Source organism: Falco cherrug, chromosome 9 (assembly GCF_023634085.1).
Source record: "Falco cherrug isolate bFalChe1 chromosome 9, bFalChe1.pri, whole genome shotgun sequence".
In the NCBI taxonomy this organism is placed as follows: domain Eukaryota; kingdom Metazoa; phylum Chordata; class Aves; order Falconiformes; family Falconidae; genus Falco; species Falco cherrug.
The window spans coordinates 45,516,873-45,529,687 of NC_073705.1; the positions used below are offsets into that span (position 1 = coordinate 45,516,873).

At 35.9% G+C, this 12,815-nt stretch overlaps 1 protein-coding gene across 1 annotated transcript in view; it reads right to left on the minus strand.

Annotated features, from left to right (window-relative positions):
• Positions 1-12,815, minus strand: part of NRG3 (neuregulin 3) — a 428,576-nt gene that overhangs the window by 123,911 nt on the left and 291,850 nt on the right. The window contains exon 3 of the mRNA XM_055721141.1: positions 705-778. Coding sequence (XP_055577116.1) covers positions 705-778 — 74 coding nt within the window. The remainder of the gene's footprint in view (positions 1-704; positions 779-12,815) is intronic.

Here is a 12,815-nt window from a genome sequence, read left to right on the forward strand (position 1 = left end):
AATTTAAGATAAACAGCATTAATTAGTAAATGGATTCACTTCCAGTAAATTCATCTGCGACAATATTTTTAGAGATAGTTTTATTAGTCAACAGAATTTAAAAAGGGCAACAGAGGAGTAGGAGAACATATATGCAGACGGTATTCCGGCACATAGTCAGCAGTGTAATAGAAAGTTACTTTGACTCCACATTACTACCTGAAAGTATGCCCTTAATCTGCAAAACCAGAGCAACTTTACTTGTAAGACTGAAAAAAGAAGGAAAAAAAAAAAAAAGTTTGGTGTAAACTCATCTCACATATTTTCAAGATTATAATCTCTGCAGTGCCAGATAATATGAATTTACTTTGTTTTGCAGGAAACGCTTTGCAGTCTATACTTGGTTTCCTTTTAGATTATGTAGTTTTATTTCTTCTTGAGTCAAAAATAGAGGAATGGGAATATTTTGGCTTTAAGCAGGATCAGTATTATTCCAAATCATAAGGAATCAAGTCCTCTGACAGCCCTCCGTGCTGCAGCCACAGGTGTTTTGTACGAACAGAGACAGGGGATGTGTTGTTATCCTACCGACAAAAGCAACACCGCTCTCTACAGACAATGCGGTGGTCCGTAACATGCTTTCTGACAACAGGCAAAGGGTCATCTCGCATGGCAAGAATAGCCTCCAGCATGGATTAAAAATGTAAGAAAAACAATCGACGTACTTGGATCTGACAAGATTGAGTCGGTTTTCGGCAAAAATTGGTCACAGCGGACTCCTTGGTAGCCCTCTTTGCACCTGAGAAAAAGGCGATAAATGACAAACATATGCATGCGGTAGTAAAAGGTTAATTTCAAGGTAGCAAAATCAACTGAAAATTCTCCCTGCCACTGCTGTGAGGGACTTGCATATTTAAAGTTATTTCAACCATTATGGAAGCAAGGTTATTACTGAAACACAATAGAAGCAGGTAAAATAACTTGTATTTTAAAAAAATTCCCCTCCAACCTTTTTGTTTATTTTAGAAACTATGAAAAGAAACATAATTTAAACATAACCCTTCTTTTAAATATCAATTCAATGAAATAATCAAAGAAAAACCCAGACATAAAATGATCTCATTAGGTAAAACAAAGCTTTATAAAGCTTCTGTACTGCACATACCATCAGATTAACAACTTGCTTATCTTTGGTTGTTTGAATAAGCAGGGAACTCTTATCTAGCCCTTAATTTAAAACTAGTTTCTGCTGTGCTTAAAAGATAACCTGTTTAGGCATGACAGACAACACCAGGCATTGTTTGTAAGTGGACAGTCTTAGATGTCTGTGGGATTAAAGCACAAACCAGAATACCCTCCTGGCTTAACAAACAAGACCTGGTTCTGACTGAGATTCTAATAGTATTATTTATCTTGAAACCTTACTTTGAAGAAATTCCATTTACTGCATTTGGACTGTTCTCAGGAGTCACTCTCATTTCAACTAAGTGTATCAGAATCAGACCTTTAATTATTTATTTGCCAGCCAATTTTTTTAGAGAAAAGTGATGGACACTTTAATTATAAATGATAGCAACAGGGACTCCTTATCTCCCAAAGCTTTTGCACATCATATAAACAATATGCTCAAATCAGCATCACCACCTTTCATTAGGATTGACAACTGCAGCTTGAATGATGTGATAATGTCAGCAGCAGAATTTATCTGCTCCTTCACGATGTTTCTACTCAGGCTTCCTCTAAAAGTTGCCTTTTGAAATGCTTTTAGTTTAATAAATTAATGCTTCAGTGAGAAGTGCATCTCACCAGCACTGATTCAGGCGTTAGTAAGCACATTTGTGAGAAAATATGTACATTATAAGAACTCCCATCGGACCCAAAAATGTGGTAGAAATCTACAGTAAGAAAAAGATTTTAAAAATCATACAGATATTCTTTCAAAACCTCCCTTTCGGCTTTTCTCCCCAATGGATACAGAGTGCTACTTTGGAGATCAGATCCTTAATGGTACTCACCAATCTATAAAATGACCGACTAGGAAAAAAGGAATTTGGTTCCTATGGCAGTAGTCGTAAGTTAACAAGGAAAAAATGTTCCAATTTATTTTTGAAAAATACAGAATATCCAATTAAAAATGTCCACTAGTCAGAAAAACTGAAGTCTGCATATACTCACGACACTGCTGCATGTACCTTTTGCCTCTGATTATGAAATATCAGAAGTTGCCTCACATCAAACAGAAATTGATCTCCAGTCTTGAGGAGAGTTGGTAGACTTCATTTCAAAGCTTTAGAACAACCTACACGGTGAGGATATTCTTCTCTTTGCATTAGCATTTTCTATTAACTTTTTGACATACGTTTGTACCCCCCTTGGTTACTATTAGCCTATTACAGACTTACAACTCTCTGTGCCAAACCGTTGGTCTGCAAATCATAAAAGTCTTCATGGCATAGGCTAATTCCACAACTGAAAACTTTGATGCTACGTGTGAAGCTACAGTCAGAGTGGTATCTCCTGGAAGAGCTGTGCTGAATGCTCATCAGCACGTGCAGGTACCCATCAGCCAGGAACAGGCAGAGCAATGCTACAAGTACCCTCACAGCGGCAGGAGCAACCCCTTCCCTTCCTCTCTGATGGCCAACAGAGCACATCTGAGACAGAAGCTCTGCTGCCTTCCCTTCCTTATCACTCCATTCTTCAGACTATCTCACTTCACAGCTGAGGAACAGTTTGTCCCATTTGTTCCAGCTGTCAGATGGCTCATGCAATTAATTTTGGTCCAGCTAATTAATTGCTCATTCCAGAATTCAAGGAGAGAAATTTTGCTACTGTTAGCTGCTAGGATAGATTTGGGGGTCTCTATTCCAATCTTACCATGTCAGGGGCCAAACCAAACATCATGATTTTATTTTTAATAAAGTATTTTTTGTATCTTGCAAAAACGGCAAATGGTACTGTGGATATTTTCACCTCCCAGTTGTTTGCAGGGGTTATATTTTATCAGTTGCAAATAGCAGGTGCTGATAAAATTGGTGGACTCAGAAACAGTCTGATGGGAATCTCCTGTAACTGGCAGACTATCACCCCAGTACAAGACTCTAAGTTAGATGTATTTCTATGTCTTTCTTTTCCCAACTTCATAAGAGTAATGGGTTGGAACAGAATATATCACAAGAGTCACTTAGATTTACAACTTAAAACTCAGCATCCCTGGTACCTGACTGAATTGCACACTGCCACAACTATGCTATGCAGTCTGGAGATAATGATGGGGATGCATTTCTTCTCTTAAAAAGTACTGGCTATAATATTATTTTTATTCTGACTTTATTGTACATATAGTGCTGCTTTTCTCCATCACTATGAAACTGGAACATACAGTAAGCAGCTCATTAACTGACCTGGATGAGTCTAAACTTAACATTTTCACCTACCTGTACACTTCAATGAATTTGAAACAAGAGGAATTTATATTTGTTACATTCAAAATTTAGTACAGAGATGGATGATATATCAAAGAACATAACATTTTTTAATGTAATAACCTAATCTTTAAAGTAACAACTACTATGGCCATACATAGCTTGTTTTTTAAATTATATTAAATTTTTTAGCAAAGATAAGAACTAAATCTTCTAATTTAATTAAGAAATGATCAAATAATAGCAATAACTGCTCTGCCAATATCACCCCAAAGTTCAAACCTTTGTCATTAAATCTTGTGAGACTGAAATCTTGTAGCATATATACTTGACAATTATAATGATACAGTATGATAAAATCTGACCACGTTGTGGCATCCTATAAGCTTTGCTAAGGCATCTGCCATCCATCCTGAACGGGCAGATGTGATAGTTGAGCCCACATTCCCTGACATGCACACATGCTGCTAATGAGCATCACACCTCTAAGGAAAAAAAAAAACCCTCAAACAAACACCCAACCCACCACAAAAAACTCTATTAAAACAGCACTGTAATGTCACATACAGAAGTTCAGGCAAGTCCAGCTGAGGTCATTCAATATTGCCATATGCAGTGTGAATGATCACATTTGTATTTACAGATGTATTTAAAAAGCTGTGAGTAATCAGGGAAATCTTGAAAAATGCTTTAATGCAGCCGACTGTTTCAGAAATGATAATTTCTTTATATGACAAGCAAATGTTTCTTAGATATACCTTTAAAAAAAAAGAAAAAGTAAATGAAACTAGGATAAGCTATTGCTTGCAGTGAAGTGAAAGCTCTGATCTGCATGTGGACTCCTGCAGGAAAGGATGGAAAGGACAATCTAAGCTCCATTCCAGCATCAGAAATCACTTCTGTGCTGAAGTACTGCACTGCATGAGCAGGCTCGGGCACAGGCTTAAGTACAGACCGTGGTGAAGGGCTCTATAAATAGACATTAATTACAGTCTCCTTGCAAAGTAAATACAAAAGAAAGAAAATGGAATTCTCTATTTTGTGTTCAGATTTTCACCAAAATATCTGTATCTGTTGGGGCTCTAGACCAAAAGTATCAACAAGACTGTATTAATGGAATGATTTAAATCCTTCTGATTAAATGGTATGAAAAGAGAATCATAGGTAAAGCTAATGTGCTCGCAAAGAATACATCCTTAAATGATATCCGTTAAATTCAACTAAGATTATTTTATCATTTGTTCTTTACATCTTTCATTGGTAATGTACCTTCTCTAGATTATGTTTTTTAAGGTCACCAAAGACAAACTGCATTGTGCATTGCACGTCACAGAGTCACCCACAACATCCTTAGTGTGTGTGAGAAACACATTTCTCATTCCCAGTGAGAAGGTTTTTTTCTTTCTACTCGAGCATATTTGTGCTTAACTGTTCAAAAGTAAATAGAGTGTAAGTGTTTATTCAATCCTTCCTCCCCATTATAAATATTAAATAGTATTAAAACACATATATTCTAGTCAAAGAGATCACAGACAGTTTCTCTGGACATTTCTCAGAATTGTTTCTTGTGCATTCCAACCCTATGGAGCTGAGGAAGATTTCAAATAGATGACTGCATCACATGCAGGAATAACACAGCACTCCAAATCCCTAGTTTTCAGATGGGACCCACTAGCAAAGTGAGCGGACGCAGAAGGGGGAGTGGCAAATTGCATGTTAAGCAAAGCTGAAGAAAAAAACATATCTAAAGCAAGCAGGAGAAAGGGAAGGTATTATAAAGAACCTACTTAGAAGAATTAGGGAAGGACATATAAAGCTTAAGGCCAAGAAGCCATTACCATCACAGTTTACATTTTCCCCAAATATTTTGATATAAAGCTCCATATCCCTATTAAACAGAAATATTTTAGTTCTCAAGGGACAGCACTGTACAAAAGGCAGAAGAGAGAGTGGCACCAGCAATCTGCAGAGGCTATGAAAGACATTAATGCTGTGAACCCCCATCTCTTCCCTCCCTCCCTATGATACCACCCATCCATTTGAAATGGGAATGATTATTTTTCTTCCCTAAGCATGGAGATCACATTGTCTTTCACCATACGAAGAAGTATGCATAAAACAGTTCTCTGCACAAAGTCCAGAATTTGGAAACCATAAGATATATGAGTTCTTCTGAAGTGGGATTTTTGAAAATGGCATAGGGGAACCTCAGTTACAGACTACTCCAGAAGACAAAAAATACTATACATCAGGAAAATTAGATTATCCTGGGCAAAAAGTGATTTGTGACACTTTACAGAAATGTCTTAATAGCGCAGTGCCCAAAAGATAAACATATAGAAACCTATAATCGGATTCTAACCTCATAAACAGGAGTTATCAAATTAAAAAAAAAAAAATGAATATTACCTATGAAAAATTAAAGTTAATTTTTGCCGTGTATCTAGACCAAAGCATGTTTCTTTCCACTGGTAAAAGCTATAAAATGACAATCTCAAAAATGCTATGAATGATAGATCTCATAATTTCATTGGATCATTTACAAAGTATTTTCTTACGACACCATTACAGCCATGGTACTGATGATCAGATGCCAGTAAGAGTATATACTGCATCTCTTACTAATTATCTAAGAGAGGGATCAGAGATCATGATAAAGAAATATTCCAGTGGTCTATAATTTTGATCAAGTATTTATTTTCACACACAGAATGCAACACACTTTATCCTGGGTTAGAGAGCCAGTTATGCAATAAATATACAGTAGTAAGCTGTGATGTTGTATAGGCCATTGAGTTGTTCCACAATCCTGCCTGAAATACCCCATAAGCAATGAAAAATAATTCCTCTGCTCTGCAGGTAAGGTAAATATAGACTCCTGTGCCTGCATCTAGAATGACCTTAACTGGAATAAAAGGAAATTTATGTTTATTATTGTGATTGTTATTAGGTGAAGATTTTATTCACAGGGGAAGAAAAAAAGTAATCTTAATAGTGAGGGTAGGAGAGGATGTCTTGTCATTTAACATGTGCAGCGAGCCACCATAAGCAGAAAACAGGCTTCCTTGATTCAACAGATTAGATCACTGAATCACAATTGAGAACATTTCTCAGTGGATACCATGCTCAAAGCCAGACAGAAAAAGAACCCTTCATAAAAACTGCTGGTCAGGCACTCACCTGGGAAGTAAGAGATTCACATTCAGTTTTTGGTGTGAAAATGAAGTATTAAAGACTTGAACCCATGTTTTCTATATTGCAGAAATGTCCTGCTCACTTGATTATTATTTATTCTAGGAAGGACTGCTCTTGTATTGTTCTTGGGGGAAAAAAAATAGTCATCAGAGATGTTCCACTTAACTTCAAAATAGATTGGGGTGTGGGCAGAAAGACAATGGGAAAAAAAGTTTCCAACACAGCTCTAACCATGTATGAGCAAAAGTCATGCATTGAGCCTTGGACAGACTTACTACTGTTACAGAGTTTGTAGTGAAATACAAACCAGAAGGAATATTTTAACAGCAAATCAGCTGATGGTTATTAGAGACTTTTCCAGAAATCGTAGAACTTTGGAGGCAAGTTATATATCGAGCAGTGCTAGCTGAGATGACATTTTTCTCTTTGCAAATCTGTTTCTGTAGTTTCACAATGGGAAGAGTTTTTCCAAGTTGACTTGACTTTTCCAATACTGTTTCATAAAAAGATCATGCAACAACTCAGAAGCAAACTGTTAAAGGAAAAGGCTTTTCTTAATTGTGAGAGTGACTGTCGGTGGTGGACCATAGGTGCGTGCCGTCTGCTAGCAGTAAGCATGTGGAGCAGGGGGCACAGATGGGAAGAGGAGGAGGAGGAGGAAGGGTGACAGCCCCTAATACAAAACCAATTACAAAAGCCTACCATAGCAACAGGAGAAATTGCCCTTCAATAATTCCTCCCTTGATCTATTTAACACTAACACAAATAATTGAACAAAGCTCAAACTCTTCCTGAAATGAAGCGCTGGACTTTAGAGGTAGATGAAAAAAAACGTGCAGGTTTTCCTCAGTTGTTTCCATGAGTGATATAGTGCATTTAACCCATTGCACTCCAACCTATTATACAGAATCAGTTTTTAGAATATGCTTCTCACTGGCAAGCTCTGGCCTTCTTCCTTGTTTAAAGATGACAAACTGTAGCTATTTTGTAATCAGACTTTTAAAATGCAGCAGTGGGATCTTCCATATGATTTCACTATCTAACACAGCCTTCAGGTCTTGGTTGTGGTAATTTTATTAAAATCAATAATGCAATCATCTAAGTCATACGACCAAAAAAATCCAGTAGCCTCTACTACTTTATATCACTATAGCAAAATAATGTCAATAGCCAAACCATCTAGTTACCTGACATTTACAGATATCATCAGTAAGCAAAGTTGAAAAAGCAAAACCAGATTTTTGACTGCCCTCAGTAACTTCAAATACAAATATCCAGAGGCTTTTAGAACAAAGCAGCAAAATTATACCTGTTGTGCAAAAAACTGTAACAGAGCCAGTCATTAAAAGGTATGTTTAGATAGGGGAGTCTTTACTTTAAAACACTGTGGATTTATGGCTGCAGAAATATGTGCACCTCTACTCCTTGCATAAAGTTCTAGCTTCTACAGTCTATGTTATGCACCAAATACAACCTACTAACTAAAACTAAAATAAAATCAATATAATCAGATAAAATCAACTCAATTAAAATGAATGCATGGCATGATAAAGAACAAAACTGGGGACCCAGTAAGGAATTGATTAAAAACACAGTATTTCTTGCCCACAAACACGAATCCCTTCAGGTGGGAAGGCCAGAATACTTACCAAGGAGACTCACCCCACTCCTCTTTTTTTTTTTTTTCAGATTTTTTTTTTCCCCTCTAAAATAATCTCCATAACAGAGATGCCACTTACTGTATAATAGAGGTTTCAAATCAGGGTTTAAACTTACTTTATTTTTTGAAGACCTTGCAATCTATCATGTGATTGAATTAAGATATGTATCTGCCTTTTCTTTTTCTCTTCTTATAGAAATAAGCTTGACTATTGTGTAAAGAAACACAGTTCTTACAGAATGGACAATATCAACTTTAAGGAAAAAAAAGCCCCACTTTTCTGCCAATTTTCTTTTAAAATGTTGTAGCTGTTAAAAATAACTAGAGCAAGTAACCATAAAGGAAATTACATTGAAAAGGCAGCTAAAGAAGGGTATGAAAAGTTTTTTCTTTTCTATGTGATTTGCCCTCGAACCAGGCTAGTTGAAACATCCTAACATCAATATAGAAATTGAATAAAACTTTTTTAAAATCATACTTATCATTGGTATAATACATTCTATTTTTTTCAGTATGCAAACTGTCTGCACATCTCTGAAATATGGAAGTACTATTATGCTTTTGGTGCAAATGGCACAGAGATTAACGGTCACAGCTACAAAAACCGAAGTCATTGCCCAGATTTAGATAACACAACTTTCAACTGTTGACTGCAGTGTTTCAGGATCCTTTAGCCCTGGAGAAACTAGATAGAGATATTTTAGTAAAACCTGATTTCTCTAAATCCTCTGTAGGAACCATTGAACCAAATGAGGCTTTTAGCATTTAAAAGGGAGTTATGTGGATTTGACTTAAATGCCTCATACAAAGTTATGCAGGAACTACTGAATTATCATTCCTCTCCTGCTCTGGATGGTTTTTGTTCTTTGTTTTTCATAAAAAGTAGGTCAGAAAAAGACATAAAAGTTAACAAGAGGTGTCAGTAAAGCCATACATGACAGCAACTAAACTAATGAACATTTCCCTCCCCTCAACAACAGAGGAGTTATGGGGTTTTTTAGTTTGAAGGTGTTTCTTTAAAACAAAGGAACAGTTTCATACAGTTAATCGATGCACAAAGCCCATGCAGAATTGTTACATAGTGGTTCTAGACTACATTATTCACTTGAAACTTAGGTTAGGTTTTGTATCCAAAGATAAATTTCCTGTATTATTGATAGTCACTTGGTATCAAATTTACTTGTAGTATATCTACATGCAGGTCAACATTTCACACTAATACAAAGGCTTTAGGCTTTTCATGGAATAAGAATTATCTTGACCCACTGAAATCCTTAAGAAATTATTTCCCCCTTTGTTTCCATAATACATATATCTGGGTACAAGTTTTATGCATAGCAATTTAAAGAGGCAACTTAGGAATTGACTGTGATTTAGTTTCAACAATCAGATCAAAGATTGAAAAAAGGTTTTGCATTTAGTTTTTTGGTGCAGCAAGCATGTGAAAATTTGAAGAGGATTCAGTTACAAGTCAGTACGAGGTAGCCAGGATAAGGATACAGTCACATTTCATACCCTAGCGAGTTCTGTATAATCACATACGTAGAAGGCACTAGGATCTAGACAGACCTACTTATGCTGCTTTCCAATCAAAATCAATGTATTTATTTGAATCCATATAAAATAGACAGATGCTTAACTTCAGTGCTGAATGGAGCCTAGCTGACATAAGCCTCCATTTCTGGGCTGCTACCACATCTATTATGTATGTTAAATCTTTTTATGTGGCTTCAAAGAAAACAAAATAGACAAAGCAACATCTTTTACTACTGAGCTATCTAGGATTAATCCCATGATTTCAAGAGATGACTTCCTCTCATGTCCTCTGTACTTCAATTTCCATTATATATTTTAACAATGGAATTTCTAGTTTTGAAGTCCTTTGTTTCTCTTTCAGCTGGAGAACAGTCTCAAAGTAAGAATGTATTCAGGAACTATGAAACACAAGCACATTGGGTTGACTAGAGAACAGTCATTGCAACCATCATCTGGATTGTTCAGTCATCAACAGAAATTAAATCTTTCCTTCTTCATTCTTAGCTCAGTAATACAGAGCAGTAGCCTACTGCTGTTGGAGAAAAATTCAAATCCGATAGCACTACAGCACTCTGCTGCAAAAAAAACGGCTAGAAATACAAACACACCACAGACAGAATTGGGCAGAAGCAGTCATCAAAAATAAATAGAGAGGCCAAGACTGATGAGCATTTACATGCCAAAATAACCTTCCTGTAGAAGAAATCTAAGAATCCTTCTGAAGTATCACCAAATGTTTAGCTCTTGACATATTTCAACAGACAAGAAAGAAGGAACAAAGATGTAAAGCTTCTAAGATTAAGACTAATATTAAATAAAATGATAGAAAATGCAGAAACTTTACTAAAGCAGGGTATGGAGGAGCACTTTTAACTTTTATTTTCACAATAAAACTGGATTTGGAACAAGACTGGGAAAAGTAATCAAGAACACGCCGTCAGTGTTGACAAGCACAAGGTCACATTCACCTTATGCTAAATCTTCTAAAATCACAGTGCCAGGAGACTTACCCTTGCTTATACCAATTAGAAAATCATGCTTAGTATCAGCTCAATTTTTCACAGCTGTGCTCTATTAAAATAAAATGTTATTAGGTCAACAAGTGATAACTTTTACTTTCATACACTTCATTCCATCTAAGCAGTTCTTATGGTACTTTATGACTGTCTAGGTCAGACAGCAATGGACAGGCAACACGATATTTTTGTGATATAAGTCTTGATCATTAAAAAAAAATATACTACTCCAAATCAAATAAAATAGCAGTATCTGGAAAAATCTTTTTGAAAAGATAAAGACGTGAATGGGCTTAACCAACAGTTTTCATTTTAAGATTTTTTTCTGTTGTTTAACTTTTTTTACTTTATATTAGTGCTGAAATAAGGAAACTTACGGTCTGTGTAGCATAAACAGTCCTGAGTGCCAGTATTAACTCCAAGATCTGCAAATGCTAGCTTACATTCAGTAGAGGCAGGCAAACGTTTAACAGGGTCTTTCAGCAGCAACCATGGGAAAGACTGCACATCAGAACAGGAATTTCTCTGTTCCCTTTGCTTTTTGACACAAAATTTTAAATCTGACTTGTAACAGGAGAAAGTTGCCACAGCTTGTTCACTCTAGTAGTTCAACACAAGTTCATCTCATCTATCCATACCAAACCACCTTACCTATGGCAACACCTTGACCAGCCTCAGAGCACAATGCAATAATACTGCCCCGGCCTATTCTTTATTTTTCCAATTTAACTCAGCAGAAAGATCAACACGGACTTTCCTAGTCCATGTCATAGCATAAAAAAAAAAAAAAAAAAAATAAATTTCCTCCTCTCCAACAACAAACTTCAATCTGTAAGACAGAAAAGCATTGGAAACTGTCTTCAAATACCATCTAATAAACAAAATGTTTAGTCAACTAACTGAGCAATCATTTCTCTGCTATTTCAGATTTAACCAACCAGAAAAAGTGAAAAGCTTTGCTTAGGTTTTTCCACAACATACCTCTGCTGTGTAATAAATGATTTACTATGGATGACAAATGAATATAGTCTTCCATTATGTATGGCATTCATCAGCTATGAGAAAGCTTTTGAATAAATAGAAAGTGATTTCATACCATATTCAAAGCCTCATGCAGCTAAGGCACAGATGAAAGCCACATTCAATACTTGAAAAAAACAAATGAAAATGAGACCTTTGCTTTACATCATGTCTGCCCAAGATTATCATCTCTATAAAACCTCTTCAAAACTCTTCTTGAAAACATCTTTCAGGGACTGGACATAGGTAGGAAAAAAGATGTCTGAAAATCATTAAAGAAAGAACTAAAAGATGTAAGATTTGTAGATGTCATTGGTAGGAACTCACCTCACTTTCAAGTGGTCATTTGTTAAAGACAGCAATTAAAACAGTAAGTGAGGCAATTCTAAAGAGGTGCAAAATCACTGGTAAGTAGCGTTAACAGGTTTGCTGGTTGTGTTTCTTTTTGCAGTTGCGTCCCGCACATATTACAAACTCAATATTGAAGTCTTTTGCTTCCAGCTACTTAACAAAAGCAACAGCCCTGGACTTTTTTCAAAAACTTTCAAATGTGTTCTTTATTTTGTTTCATTGAGTATTTCCCAATTCAAAAATAGATCCAAAAAATATTCAAAGAAAATCTGCTTCAAGCCCAAGCTAGAAGTACAATGGATCCTTTGCTTATCATCAACAAAATCATGCAAGATTTCTAGTCAACCCTGTAGATTCAAAGAAATTTTACAAATTTCTGTAAAAATTTCTAATTCATTTTTTGAACAAATTTTAAAATACACATAGGAACTCAGATGCTTGTCTAGTAATAATATCTATATGGAATAATGCTTGTCACAGACTCCTCTTCTAAACAGCTCAAGGCCATATCAAGCCAATGCTTATCTACAGAGACAGAGTGCTTCCGATAGACACTCAGCCCCCCTCAGTAATTCAGTGAGGTATTTGTGTTGTACCTGGGTTTATACCTGATTTGGAAAGAATAATTGAAGC